The sequence below is a fragment of the Polypterus senegalus genome, chromosome 18 (assembly GCF_016835505.1).
Source record: "Polypterus senegalus isolate Bchr_013 chromosome 18, ASM1683550v1, whole genome shotgun sequence".
In the NCBI taxonomy this organism is placed as follows: Eukaryota; Metazoa; Chordata; class Cladistia; order Polypteriformes; family Polypteridae; genus Polypterus; species Polypterus senegalus.
This window is the reverse complement of record NC_053171.1, coordinates 70,860,380-70,872,708: the sequence shown is the minus strand read 5'-3', so window position 1 is coordinate 70,872,708 and position 12,329 is coordinate 70,860,380. Positions and strand designations below refer to the sequence as shown.

The window sequence follows — 12,329 nt, the reverse complement described above, 5'->3', positions numbered from 1 at the left end:
CTAATCAATGAGTGACTTTGGGGAGCTTTTTTTTTTCTTCTTCCAGTCAGAGATGTACTATAGATGAATGTCATCATAGATGACGGTGAACAATGGAGGACGATATTTGCCAACTTTAAATGTATATTTTAATGTAAGCTCGTTTGGGAGATTATTATAGTTTGAATTAAATCAGCCTTCAGTCAAGAGCTGCAGTCCTGTTGCAATTTAAATCAAGCACCTCTGTGTCTTCTATGCTACAGCTGAGGATTCGTATTAATTATTATTATCATTGTTGTTCTGTTTTTTATTGTGTACAGTACATCAAAAACGTTAATACCAAAAACTGAAAATAACATAAAACAATAAAATCAGACAGTCATACTGAGTCTGAGTGCTCCTACGTCTGAGTCTGTATTGTTTAAAAACACGTTGCCTCCCTAAGTGACCACCTAGTTGGCCTAAATGGTGGAGCCTTCCCTGACAGAGTTTGCCTTTGATGGAAAAGTGAATGTTTCCAGTGGTTTTATTTAATGTTGACATGGACATTTACGATTTGCACAGACGACTCGTGTGTGGTTTATGAAGTTGTGCCGAGAATTTTAGTCAAAGGGGGTTTCTTTCATGTAGCTCTTCAAAAACCTGTTAGACATGAAGACTATCGCCGTATTGTCAGTCCACTCAGCGACTTGAAACGACGAGCTCCTCTGTCACCCCTCTGAACCACTAAAATGGGCCGCTTAGTCAACGAAGCCGCAGAAAGGACGGACACAGTGGCTGCACGGCTCGCGTAACAAGTTGATTCCATCGCGCTTTTATAGCATTAAAAGCTCAATTCATAACTGTTTGATCGCTTTGTTTAGTAAGAGGCTCTCATTGAAAAAAGATATCAGTAAAACGCAGAGACTTTTAGCGACCTTTGTAAAATTGCACATTGCTAGTGCACGAAACAAAGGGATGAAAAGAAATCGGTTCAGTCAAGAACACAAAGCGGCTTCCGCGTGCAAACTGCCAGGGTGCCGTTTTCTCGGTGGGAGTGGCAGTGGGCGTGGCTCCCCGTCTCCTGTGTGTGTTTGACGTTTCCCTGGTTACACCCTGTCAGGCGGCGTCTACGCTCAGCTGCTATCTGCCACTGCAGCGACTGCCCGATGGAGATAAAGGAACAAGAGGATCGGCTCTTGTCACTGTCTCGCAGCTTCTCCGGTAAAGCGTCTCCTTTGTGGTGTGTCAACGACGACTAGCAGAGGATGGCGGAGATCGAGCAGCCCACTGAAGTAAGTGGTGCAGCGTAACCCCGTGGTTTTTAAGGGCGCCTTTTTTGGAGCCACTTTGGGGAGATTGGCAGACGTTGAGACTCGCGTTCCCGCGGCTACACGCGCCTCTCTAAGAGAGAACGACTAGCGGGTTGCAACTTTGGTGTCATTATTATAAAGTGAGCAGTACATGGATCTGGGATGTCAAAAATGTCTCTCGGCCAGTATTGTTGGCAGCATATCTGAAGTAGCAGGTTTTTCGTATTTTTAAAGAGTTTAGTGCAAAATGCAATGCGATTAACTGTCACCGCTTTTACACTTAAGCGAGGGTGGGCGCAATTCGGGCCAACTGGTCACCCTACCTGCTCATTCTCGAGGCAGCCTTTACGCACCGATTTGTGTTTCCCTCGCAAGAGCGATTCGGGTGACTTGGGTTCAAGACGTTTAGTGCTCAGTTTGGATGTGCACAGGAAGAGACGCGCCCACTCCGTAAAATCGACCGAAAGGACCCTCAAGTTTCTTTGTGGGCTGAAGCCCGTTAATCATCGGACGCGTGTGGAGAACAGTCGGCCATCGACTGTATTTTGAGGGCTACCCTGTAACTTTTTATAATAGTCTGTACTTTAAATTTACTTGATGGTAGGGTGCGTTGTTTATCTGTGTAACTGACTTTTGTTTGCGTTTTCAACGCATCGTCACTATGAAAAGTGTGGAGGACGCTAAATGGAACAACAGTTAATAACCCATACATTGTATGGTGTACACTTTATTTAGCAATTAATTTCAAGTTTTATAATAATAATTCATGCCAAGAAATTGTCCATGTGGAGTTTGCATGTTCTCCCCACGTGTTGGAGCTTTCCTCCTTCAGTCTCAAATATATGCAGTTTAGTTTAAGCTGCCTTTGTGCCTGTGCTTGTGTGAATAAATGGGTCCTGTGATGGCCACTTCTTCTTCTTCTTACCAAATTATTATTGTTCTTTTGTAAATTTTGTCAGGCTGTGTTCTGTATGTAGTGGTTGAGGACGTCAAACTCTGTGGTTGTAAGTTTAAATCCTGTTAATTACACTGTGTGACACTGAGCAAGTCACTTCACCTGTGGCCTACTCCAACTGGAAAAAACAAAAAACCCTAGCCCTAATTATTATTATTATTATTATTGAGGTTCATTGAGCATGGAACAATTGTTTGATTGCTCTGAATGACAATGGTGAAGTGCCCCCTGCAATTGACCAGCCTTCTTCACTTCTCTGGTGCCCACTAGGGGTGTGGCTTAGTCCCTGATGACTATGCCCCTAATAAACCCTGGATTTCCCCTTGGAAATTTTTAACTATTGATATCTGGGGTAAGAAGAGCCCCCCAATATTCGCATTGTCAGCGGCCATTAACAAGAACAACCAGGGCTGGCCTCTAGAAGATCTGGGGGTATATGTCAGATATCAGAAACTAAAGCCCAGAAGCCCACCCTAACAACATCACTGTTGCCAGCAGTGCTGTCATTACAGATGTTGTCCTGAATTATGAGACTATTCCACATACAAATCATGCAATAGTTCAATGGTGAGGTCATCCCCCAATAATAAAAGCTTCCCCTCTATTAAAATAACCCCCCACTGTCAGTCATTAACAGGTTAGCTGTACCCCTCCAAATCCCCTTCAAGGCGCTTTGCAAATTTATTTTGTTTTTTTAAGGTGAGATAAACCATTCTTGATTTTCTCTGTTCACGTGACAAATGTTTGGCTAGTGGGACAAGCAAAAATATTTTTGAGTAGGACCAGTAGATAAGACATACATTCAAAGTGAAAAAAGGGTCAAAACTGTGACCCAAAAGACTGAGAAATCAACACTCAAAATGGAAACGAGAGGCAAAAGTCAAAGTGAAAAAAATAGCATACAAAAATGATAATCGAGTAAACAGTTTAAAGAATAAATACATTCAACAAAAAGGGTTTTCTGTCTGCATGAGGAAGTGCTCATGAAGACAACGTTTTAATCTGTCATGTCACAATCTTTGAGGAAACACCCCTAACATTGAAGGTACCGACCTCACGGCAAAAGAAACAAGTGGGGGAGAAAAACAAAATGGCAGTGATGACAGTACAAAGCAATCACACCACACAAAGTACATGGTGATTCAATAAACTCACCTCTCAAGCTGATTCCTTGCCTTGAAAAACCCCTAAAAAGAGTGAAAGAACATACCATTTAATGCACTCGCAAAATGTTTCCAATGAGTCATGATAATAATAATGACCCTATAGCTGGGACTGTTCTGATCCTGGGCCTAATTGCTAACAAACCAAGGGGTCTGTCCATCACTCAAACTCACTCACTTGCTTGTCAGCAAACTCGCCATTCCCATCCTGTCCAAAACACGGGAAATCAAACCTGACAGCGCATTTCCTGCACCACTAATTTCCTCCTGTCTCAGTGAATTAGCTTATTGATGTAAATTCTCAAAGGTCCTCTTTACACCCAGAGCTTTTGGTGGTCCCACCACACACATTAAACACCCAGGTGTAAATGCATTTTGTGATCCGATCACTCAGACCTCATTCAGCCAGAAGGGACACTGGCGGTGTCAACAGTCCGCATCCCACAAGCACATGAGCTGAAGCCTGTCTGTGCTGACATGGTGTGGATACTGGAAAGTGTGTGTGGACAACTTTTTCCTCAGTTTACAAGTATGAGCCATGACATCTTCTCAGTGCTGAATGTCACATAAACTATGACGATGACTTGATTTCAAAGACAACATTAAAAAATACATCAGGCAGCAGCCATTAAGTGGGCATAAAAAGCAAACAAGTGATTGTTATGGTCTGGTACCTTATTTCAATTTCATTGGACTCTACACAAAAAGACATAGGGGTTTTAAACCTAAGAAAATCATTTTTAAGTTTATTTGTCATTAAGAGATACTTTTAACATTGTCAAAAATTAATCACCTTCTCCTGCAACGCCATTTCATTAGTTTCTAATATACAAAGTATAGGGAAAATATTATAATCATCCAAAGATTCTACTTCACGATTTTGATGAATCTCGATATTTTAGACCTCCCTGACTACAAAAATGCCATTTTGGAATAATTATGTCTGTGTGTGTGTGTGTGTGTATGTAAACACGATAACTTGAGTACGCTTTCACTTAGGTCAACCAAATTTTGCATACAAGTAGGCCTATTAAGTACAAAGCATAGATTTCTATCAACTTTTGGGCTATTTCCGTTATCTGGAAGTGGTACTTTACCTTTTATTCATGCAGCCGCAGAGTTCGATTTATTCAACTTTACTTTTATAATAATTGTTCAATAGATTATTAATTTGATTTGATTTGTAGTTGATTGTTCCTAATGTACATAATATAAAATATAATAATTGTCTTGTGGTTTACTCCTCAAATATCCATCCCCATACCTGAGTATACAAGAAAGCTGAGGGGAGAGCACTCCTGATTTTAATTTTTTGTGGGGACTGCCAGCTTGGGGTGTTTGCCAAGGCGATGCTATGAAGGGTCAATTAGGAGTGCATGTCTAATCACGACACTGAAATGCTCAGCACTTTGCACTCTATGGTTGTCCAAGATTGTGGATTCTCTTAATTTTTATGTTGACCCTTTCTTTATTATTACTGCACTGTTTTCCAACCAGAATTTAAGCTTCACATTTTGCCTGTGGTTACTTGTTTGCTTATTTCTCAGTTACGATTCTCAATCTGAGTTTGGCCTCAGTTCATCTCCCGATTCTTTATGACACTTTTACCAGCTCTGTTGTCTTGATTTATGATTGTCCTAATATAATGCTCCTTACCTGGAGTCTTTAAAGACACTATTTATACCCCTTCCATGGCTGTCTGCCCTGTAGAAGTCATTTCAGGTGTTGTTTTATTGTTTATATCTCTCTTTTATTTTTTGATTTTATTTCATAATTCTGTTTTATTTGTCTTGGACACTTCCAGTTTCTGAGTTTGATACTTCGAGTTGCTATGTTGATTCCCCAATGATCCCCAGGGTTAGTGCGATATTGTGCTTCGTAATATGTGATTGGATAAACTAAATCCTTATAATTCTGCTACTTTTGTGTCTGCACCTACGAGCCTTTTGTTCCTCTGCTTTGTTTTCTTTTTTTGAACTTTGACTTTTTTTTAGTGATTGGGTTATTTTTGACCACGTCTCAATCTCTCATGACTTTTCACAAGATCGTGGAGACAGAACATCTGTGCAATCATCGCTCACAAGAACATCGTCCCTTCTGTATAAAGGTCATAACCCGACAGATCTGATTCTTGGTCACCTCAAGGTGTTTGTAACACTCCCAAAGTGTTTTCCAGTCGTACAGAAGATTAAATGAGTTTCTGCTATGGACACAGTGCCCAAAGTCTGAGAGACATTTCGACCAGGGAATGAGATTAAAAATGAGCGTAGTCAGAAACCATTAAGGGCAAAATTTTTTGATAACACCAAACCAAAGCTGGAGTCACAAAGTCAAAAACGAAAATTTTGCTAATGCTGGCTTTGGTTTATTTCCTCGAATTATGCTAACAACTTCTTCAGTCCAAAGACGGTATAATTTGAATTGTGTCTGATCCCCTGACTTCATTCACAATGTAACACCAGGAAGGCCGCCGTCAAACAACTGGCAAACAATTGGTAACCCAAAATGACTGTTTGACGCCCAAGTTATTACGATCATGACAGATCCATGAGAGCTGAATCCTGGCTTGTTGTGAGTCACTCACCTAAGGCATTGCAGCACTTGTTGGCTATGTGGGATGACACAAGGATGATGGATGCTCTCCTTCTAGTTGGAGAAGCTCTAGTAGGCCCAGGAGGACAAGTGGATCACATGACAGACCAGTACAGAGCCCATGTCGCTGAGATGAGGTGACACTTTCCATCTTAAGGAAAAGTAAGACCAGAGTTTAAAAAGTCCGAATTAGCACAAGCTGCCCTAGTTAGGGGTGCTCATAAGAAATGTCAAAATTTAATTCAGGAGGTACAAGTACATAATAAACAAGAAGAGTTACGTCAGATATTTGAAATATTAAAATGTGTTCTCCAATTGAAATGTTTAAAGTCTAAATATTCTCGATTGTCGGGTCGAATTTGTTATTGTTCACTCACTGATAGAGGTCCAAAGAGGATCACAAATCCAAAATAACCTCAAATCTGTAACCACTGACCTTGAAATAATCTAAAATGATACACTACATGCTTACGTCATTTTTAACATTCTAGGAGTGGTGGCTCTTATAGGGCAGGACCACCAAAAAAGAATCAGATATCAAAAACATGATCATAATTGTGAGCAGCAACCTGGAAATTCCATAAACCATGCTGATAAAAGTAATTGTTACATTCATCTAGGAGATGAAAGTCTGTGGAATGGGAAACTGAACAGCATCATCACAACACTAGCAGAAGATGCAGAAACCAGGAAGTCAAGCCCAAACTCGAAATCAAAGTCAAAGTCAAGAAGTAACAGGAAGGAGAACAGAAACCTTCCTTCTGGCCTTTTGCTAAGTATGAGGGACGTTCAAAAAGTTTCCACACTTTTATATTTTCATTGTAAACGGTGAAGGCAGCAGGAGTAGTAACTGGGCATTAAAAAGTTTGTACGGCGCTGGGAAAACTGCATCACAAACGAAGGTATAAAAGGGATGTCATTTGTTTTTGAAATTCTTAATAAATAGAGATTAAAAAAAGTGCAGAAACTTTTTGAACGTCCCTTGTAAATCACAAGTTGAAATTTTTGTTTTGTAAAAGTTTTGCCCACAAAATTGGATAAAGGATTTTTAAAGGGCTGACAGTGTGATCATACAACCAGCAATTGACCTAATAATGATAAACAACATAGCCACGGTCATCCAGATTGTACTCAAAATGGCGATAAGGGAACGAACAACAAAATAAACAAGATGCCAATGTGATGATATCAAAAATAAAATAAATGAGTTCAATAATTTTTACCAATTGTAGTAAAAGGGACAATGAATTTATGTGTTCAAATAATGTGAATCATGACAGAGCCATTGAACGGGTTGCTGGGTACCACCTTAGACTGTAGGCAGTGGGTCTCCATTCACACGGTCAGTGCAGTGTCTGATGTTGAGGTAAGTATTGTGGGTGTCATGTGCAGTAATGAGATCTGTTTCTCCCATATGGAGACAACACAGATTACAAGGTGTCATCACCTTATGATAATCTGTGGCCTCCTCTGATTATTATGAGGTATCATACGTGGAGAGCCTGTCACTTAAGCGTGATACCAGCTTCCCATAGGAAAATTCCCAATGCCACATGGTTAGCTTCTCCTGGGAATGTCATGTGACAGCAATACTTTGCGTAGGTAGAAACGTCTTTTCCTAGAACACCAGTTACTTTCTAATTCATGCTGTGCCTCCTTGGAGGATCAGTTGCAGAGTGCTTAATATAACATGTCACGGGACACCATTTGGCAAAGGATTTCATGCCATAACACACTGCTGCTTGTATTGTCAGACAATTGTTTCACTTTTTTACATAGACTAATAAAATACAGAAAGGGACCTATATATATGGTGTATACTGCTATATATGGGGTGTCTATAAAGGTTTATAAGGTCATTATTGTCATGTGTACAGAGTACTGATAAATTCTTACTTGTATGCACAACACAATGCCACTCTCCAGCTGGTGGCATGACTAGGGAATAGAACAAGGGTACCTCAAAAGTTCTGTTCTTGCTTGAAATCCTAAATGTCAGATACCAAAGAGCCTAAACACTAAATGGTCAGAAAACCACAAAATTTCACAAATGGAGGAACTGCATAAAAGTACAGCCAAACAACAAAGTAGAAAGGCATGAATGTCATAATGCTGTGGCTGAGGCAGCAAGAGTCCTATAGAGGACCATGGCATGTAAGAGCTCTCTATACTTCACACAACAGGGAAAGGGACATTAGTAACACAAGTGAAAAATACAAACCGAACAGCAACAAGGAACTGAGGGAAATCAAAATAACAAGAAACAAAACAGCAAGATGTAACAAAAATTTGAACTCTTCTTCTAGGATGGATATCTTGGGGCTATGGGTGGGTACTTAACCTTAATAAAAAGTGACTCCTACAGCGTAGTCCCATCCTAGATGAACAAACTGATCCACAGATTTGAATTTGGGATAATTTCTGACACACTTTGCCCATTTCCGTCCTCACGTTTTCATGCTAGTTGGACACTTTATTGTGGGTGCCTATATTTTTTCACAAAGTTGGAACTCCATGTTTCAATCTTTTTAATTTTCAGATTATTAGAAACCAAGCCACCTTACCATTTTTACTTTTGAGTTGTACATGTTGAGATTCCTGGCCTGTGTCCGAGGGCCTCTTGTAACTGCCGAGGTTCCTTACCAGCACTCTGAGCTCCTTCTACTTTTCAAAGATGTGCATCCCATCTGTTGGACTGGTGGGGCCCTTCCTGGATGGGACGCCAGTCTGTGTCACACATCAGCAGTTTACAGTCACAAATCAAACAATCAATCAACAATCTTGGGAGGGAAGACAGAGGACTATGAAGAAATACAAGAACATAGTATTAAAGTGTGAACATTTTTATGGAAAAGGGGTCGTGCCAGAAATTGTAACCAGAATAGGGTGAAAAAATGAGTGAACGTCATTATCATTACAGACATGTTTAAGTTCGCAAGGATTATGGTAAGTACTAGAAAAATGGGAAATGACAGATGGGTTCTGGGATATAAGCCCAATTTAGTCCACGTGGAAAAGATGCTAAATACACTAAAAGAGTTTTTAAATGTTGAAAAAGGTTAAAAATGTGATCGCTGCAATATTTATAGCCTCACTTCCGTCTGCATATTTTTGTCAGGTTATGTTCTGCTAGGAATACAAGGGAGGGTTTTAAGTTTGTGACCAGTAGAAGAGACGTGATCAAAAATACCAATGAAAAAGGTCAAAACAGGGAAATAATAATACTACACTACATGGCACTTTTCTCAGTACTCAAAGCGCTATCCACACTGGGAGGAACCGTGAAGCAAACCCACAATCTTCCGCAGTCTCCTTACTGCAAAGCAGCAGCACTACCACTGCGCCACCTGTGAGGACAAAAGATGTACGATCAACCAAATCAAGGACGTAGTCATAGTCAAAGAACGGGCAAGGATAAAAAACCAAAAGAAAACAGAATCTATCAGCGAAATGCAGAAGGTCTGGGTAGAAAGGTTTTATTTAGTTTATTTAATCTATCATCTTAAATAAGGACCCGATCTTTCCACATGATTTTTAACCCCAATGAGAAATGGGTTAGAGATCAAAACCTCTGAAGACACAGCCAAACAACCAACTGAAACAAACAACCTTTGAAAACACGCCAGTGCAGCGCCAGAAACTGTGGTGCAAAATGGAGCTGGGAACACATATCGAAGATGGCGGCAAATGTAGTAAAATTAAACACCATACAAGATGGTGGCAAAAACAGTACAAATAAATATTTAATATAAATAATAATAATGATAAAAATAAATTGAAATCGTCAAAACTAACAACAAATTTGCAACCTACAGTGTTGCTCCTTTTGTCCACACGTGACCCCAAAAACCCATGTGTCAGGTTAACAGTCAACTCCTAACTGGACTGGGGTGGGACAGTGCGTGAGAGGACCCAATGACAGTGCTGCACTCAGGGCTGTCAAAATTACAAATACACTCCAACCCTAAACTGAGTGAGATTTTAATAAGAGCCCCCACGATAAGTGTAGAATCCCCCTTCTCACCTGTGCAGGTTTAATGTGGGCTTGGCGGCTCCTGCTAGTTCTGGTATGACTGAAGGGTAGCTGCTTATGCAGGTCTCACCCCTGATGCAATGCCATCAAGGGCTTTTGTTCCTACTTGGCGCCAGATGCTGCTAGCTTCTTGTATCCCCAGTAGCCAGTAATGGGAAAACAGCTTGAAAGAGTGAGTGGAAGAAGCCCGGGCATCATTCATAACACCACTGGTAATAAAATTACTAGAGTGAGAAGACAGCCTCAGCACCCGTGGCTTATTTGTGTCAGACACAGGAGCTGAACAGCAGGGCCATCAGCAATATGGGGAAGGGGCACAGAGGAGCAGGCATCATGTCTGCACGCAGGCACATTTGTAGGCTCAGTCGGTCCAGGCTTTTACAGAGAACAAGAAGATCCTGACGCAGTTGCCATACTGCTTACCTGTTAATAACTGCAATTTTACATTTTACAGAATGGTCTCTACGTTGGTGTTATCAAGGGAGGTCTGAAGCCGGCGATGCGACTCATCATCATGGGGATTGTCGATCCACAACCCAGGAGGTACGTCTGTGCTAACACTACTCTTTTTTTTATTGGTGTTAATACCTGAAGGCTACATTTTATCCTGAAAACAAGGGGCTTTTCAGAAGTCTCTGAAGGATTGTCTAACAAAAGAAATCATTAGCGAGAGAAACAGTGTGTGGCGACTTCTCAGATCCCAAACAGGCCCAGTTGCCAGGCTTCATGAAGAAACCACTGGGGAGAACTCATCTGACTTGTAGGCGGAGAAGGTGACTGAAGGGGCACGAATTAGGCAGGCTGCCAGCCAATGAGGGAGGAAGGATGGGGCGGCGGGTGGGCCCTGAACAGCCTCGTTGTCAAGCCAGACTTTGTATAGTGACTTTCCTGATGTTTTCTCCTGCAGAAGCCTCAACCTTACTTTATTTTTTACAACGCCTCTCTGTCTCTTTCAAACTTCTCAGCCATACTTTTAATTGATCTTTAATTTATATAGCTCCTTTCAAAGTACTTTCTCCTGCCAAATTCTCAACATTTGTGTTTTTTGTGTTATGGTGCCTTCCAGGATGATCTCCCTTCCTAAATTCACTTACTCCACCAAAGCTCACCACCTTGTTTGTAGTCAATCTTGACTTTATATAGCGCCCTTTCTCCTGCAAATCCCTAAACCTTACTCTTTTATTGTATAGTGCCTGTCAAGGTCCCTACATCCTCTTTCTTCTGCATACATTTCTATGAACTTTTCATCAATCTTTATTTTCTAGTGTACCTTTTCAGGTACTTTCTCCTGCAGAACCCCCAGCCTTAATTAATTTTTTATAGTGCCTTTCAGACAGATTCTCCTTTCAAAATGTGCTTACTTCATCAAAACTGTCCCTCTTTCTTGTAGTCGATCTCTATTTTATATAGCACCTTACAGTTAAGATTTCTCTTCTAAAATCTTCAAACTTAATATCAATTCATCTTTATTCTATATAGTGCCTTTCACATGGCTTACTTCACCAAATGTTCCACTTATTTGCAGTCAATCTTCATTTTATATGGTGCCTTTCAGTTAACATTTCTTTTCCAAAATCCTCAGCCTTACTTTTACTTTATCTTTATTCTTTATAGTGACTTTCATGCGGATTACCAAAACAGTCTTTTATTTTATTGAATGCCTAGTTAAACGCACGCACTGAGAACTTGGGTAAAAGCAGCCATTTCTCCTTAGTCAAGCTCAGGGTTTTGGAAGAGGCAGCCCACATTGCCAATACCAGGAACAAACCTAGAAGGACCTTGCCAAATCAGTTTGGACTGGTAGTCTGCCATGCCTCGAAAATCCTGGCGGCAGTCATGTGTGGGCACAAGTAACAAACCGACCTCTTCAGAGTGGCAGTTCACGCTCCCTCATTAATAGCACCACTTCATCTAAACTTCATATCTTGCAGAAATTCCAGCCATGGGTTAGCTGTGCCTAGCGCAGCTTCACGGTTGTGAAGAGCCTTTGCTTAGCCAGCGCATAAAGAGCAGCGACAATTCATTTGTCGGGACAGGTCAGTCAGGTTGGAGAAGTGGGCACAGGTACCGCGCATTGCCGCACCCACCACACCACGAAACACCTCAAGGCAGACACGCGGACCAGTCCCACCCTTCGGAAATGGCCATCTATCTGCCGTAGCCAGGTGTTACGTTTGTGCTAAGTCTTTTATTTGAGTTAAACATCACGCATCAGATGCCAGCCCAGCCTTGATTTTAAGGCGCCCTGTCTGTCTTCAAGGTGCCGATCCGTCGTTAGTGCGCCTGATCTTACCAGGTTTGCGATGCTCGGCCTT

The 12,329-nt window shown here is 41.1% G+C and overlaps 1 protein-coding gene across 1 annotated transcript in view; it reads left to right on the top strand.

Moving 5' to 3' along the window:
* Nucleotides 1-1,084: 1,084 nt before the first annotated feature.
* The window catches only part of si:ch211-10a23.2 (uncharacterized protein LOC567812 homolog), a 40,778-nt gene continuing 29,533 nt past the window's right edge, over nucleotides 1,085-12,329 (top strand). Inside the window, exons 1-2 of the mRNA XM_039741682.1 lie at nucleotides 1,085-1,253; nucleotides 10,469-10,557. Of these exons, the coding sequence (XP_039597616.1) occupies nucleotides 1,227-1,253; nucleotides 10,469-10,557 (116 nt within the window). The 5' untranslated portion in view covers nucleotides 1,085-1,226. The remainder of the gene's footprint in view (nucleotides 1,254-10,468; nucleotides 10,558-12,329) is intronic.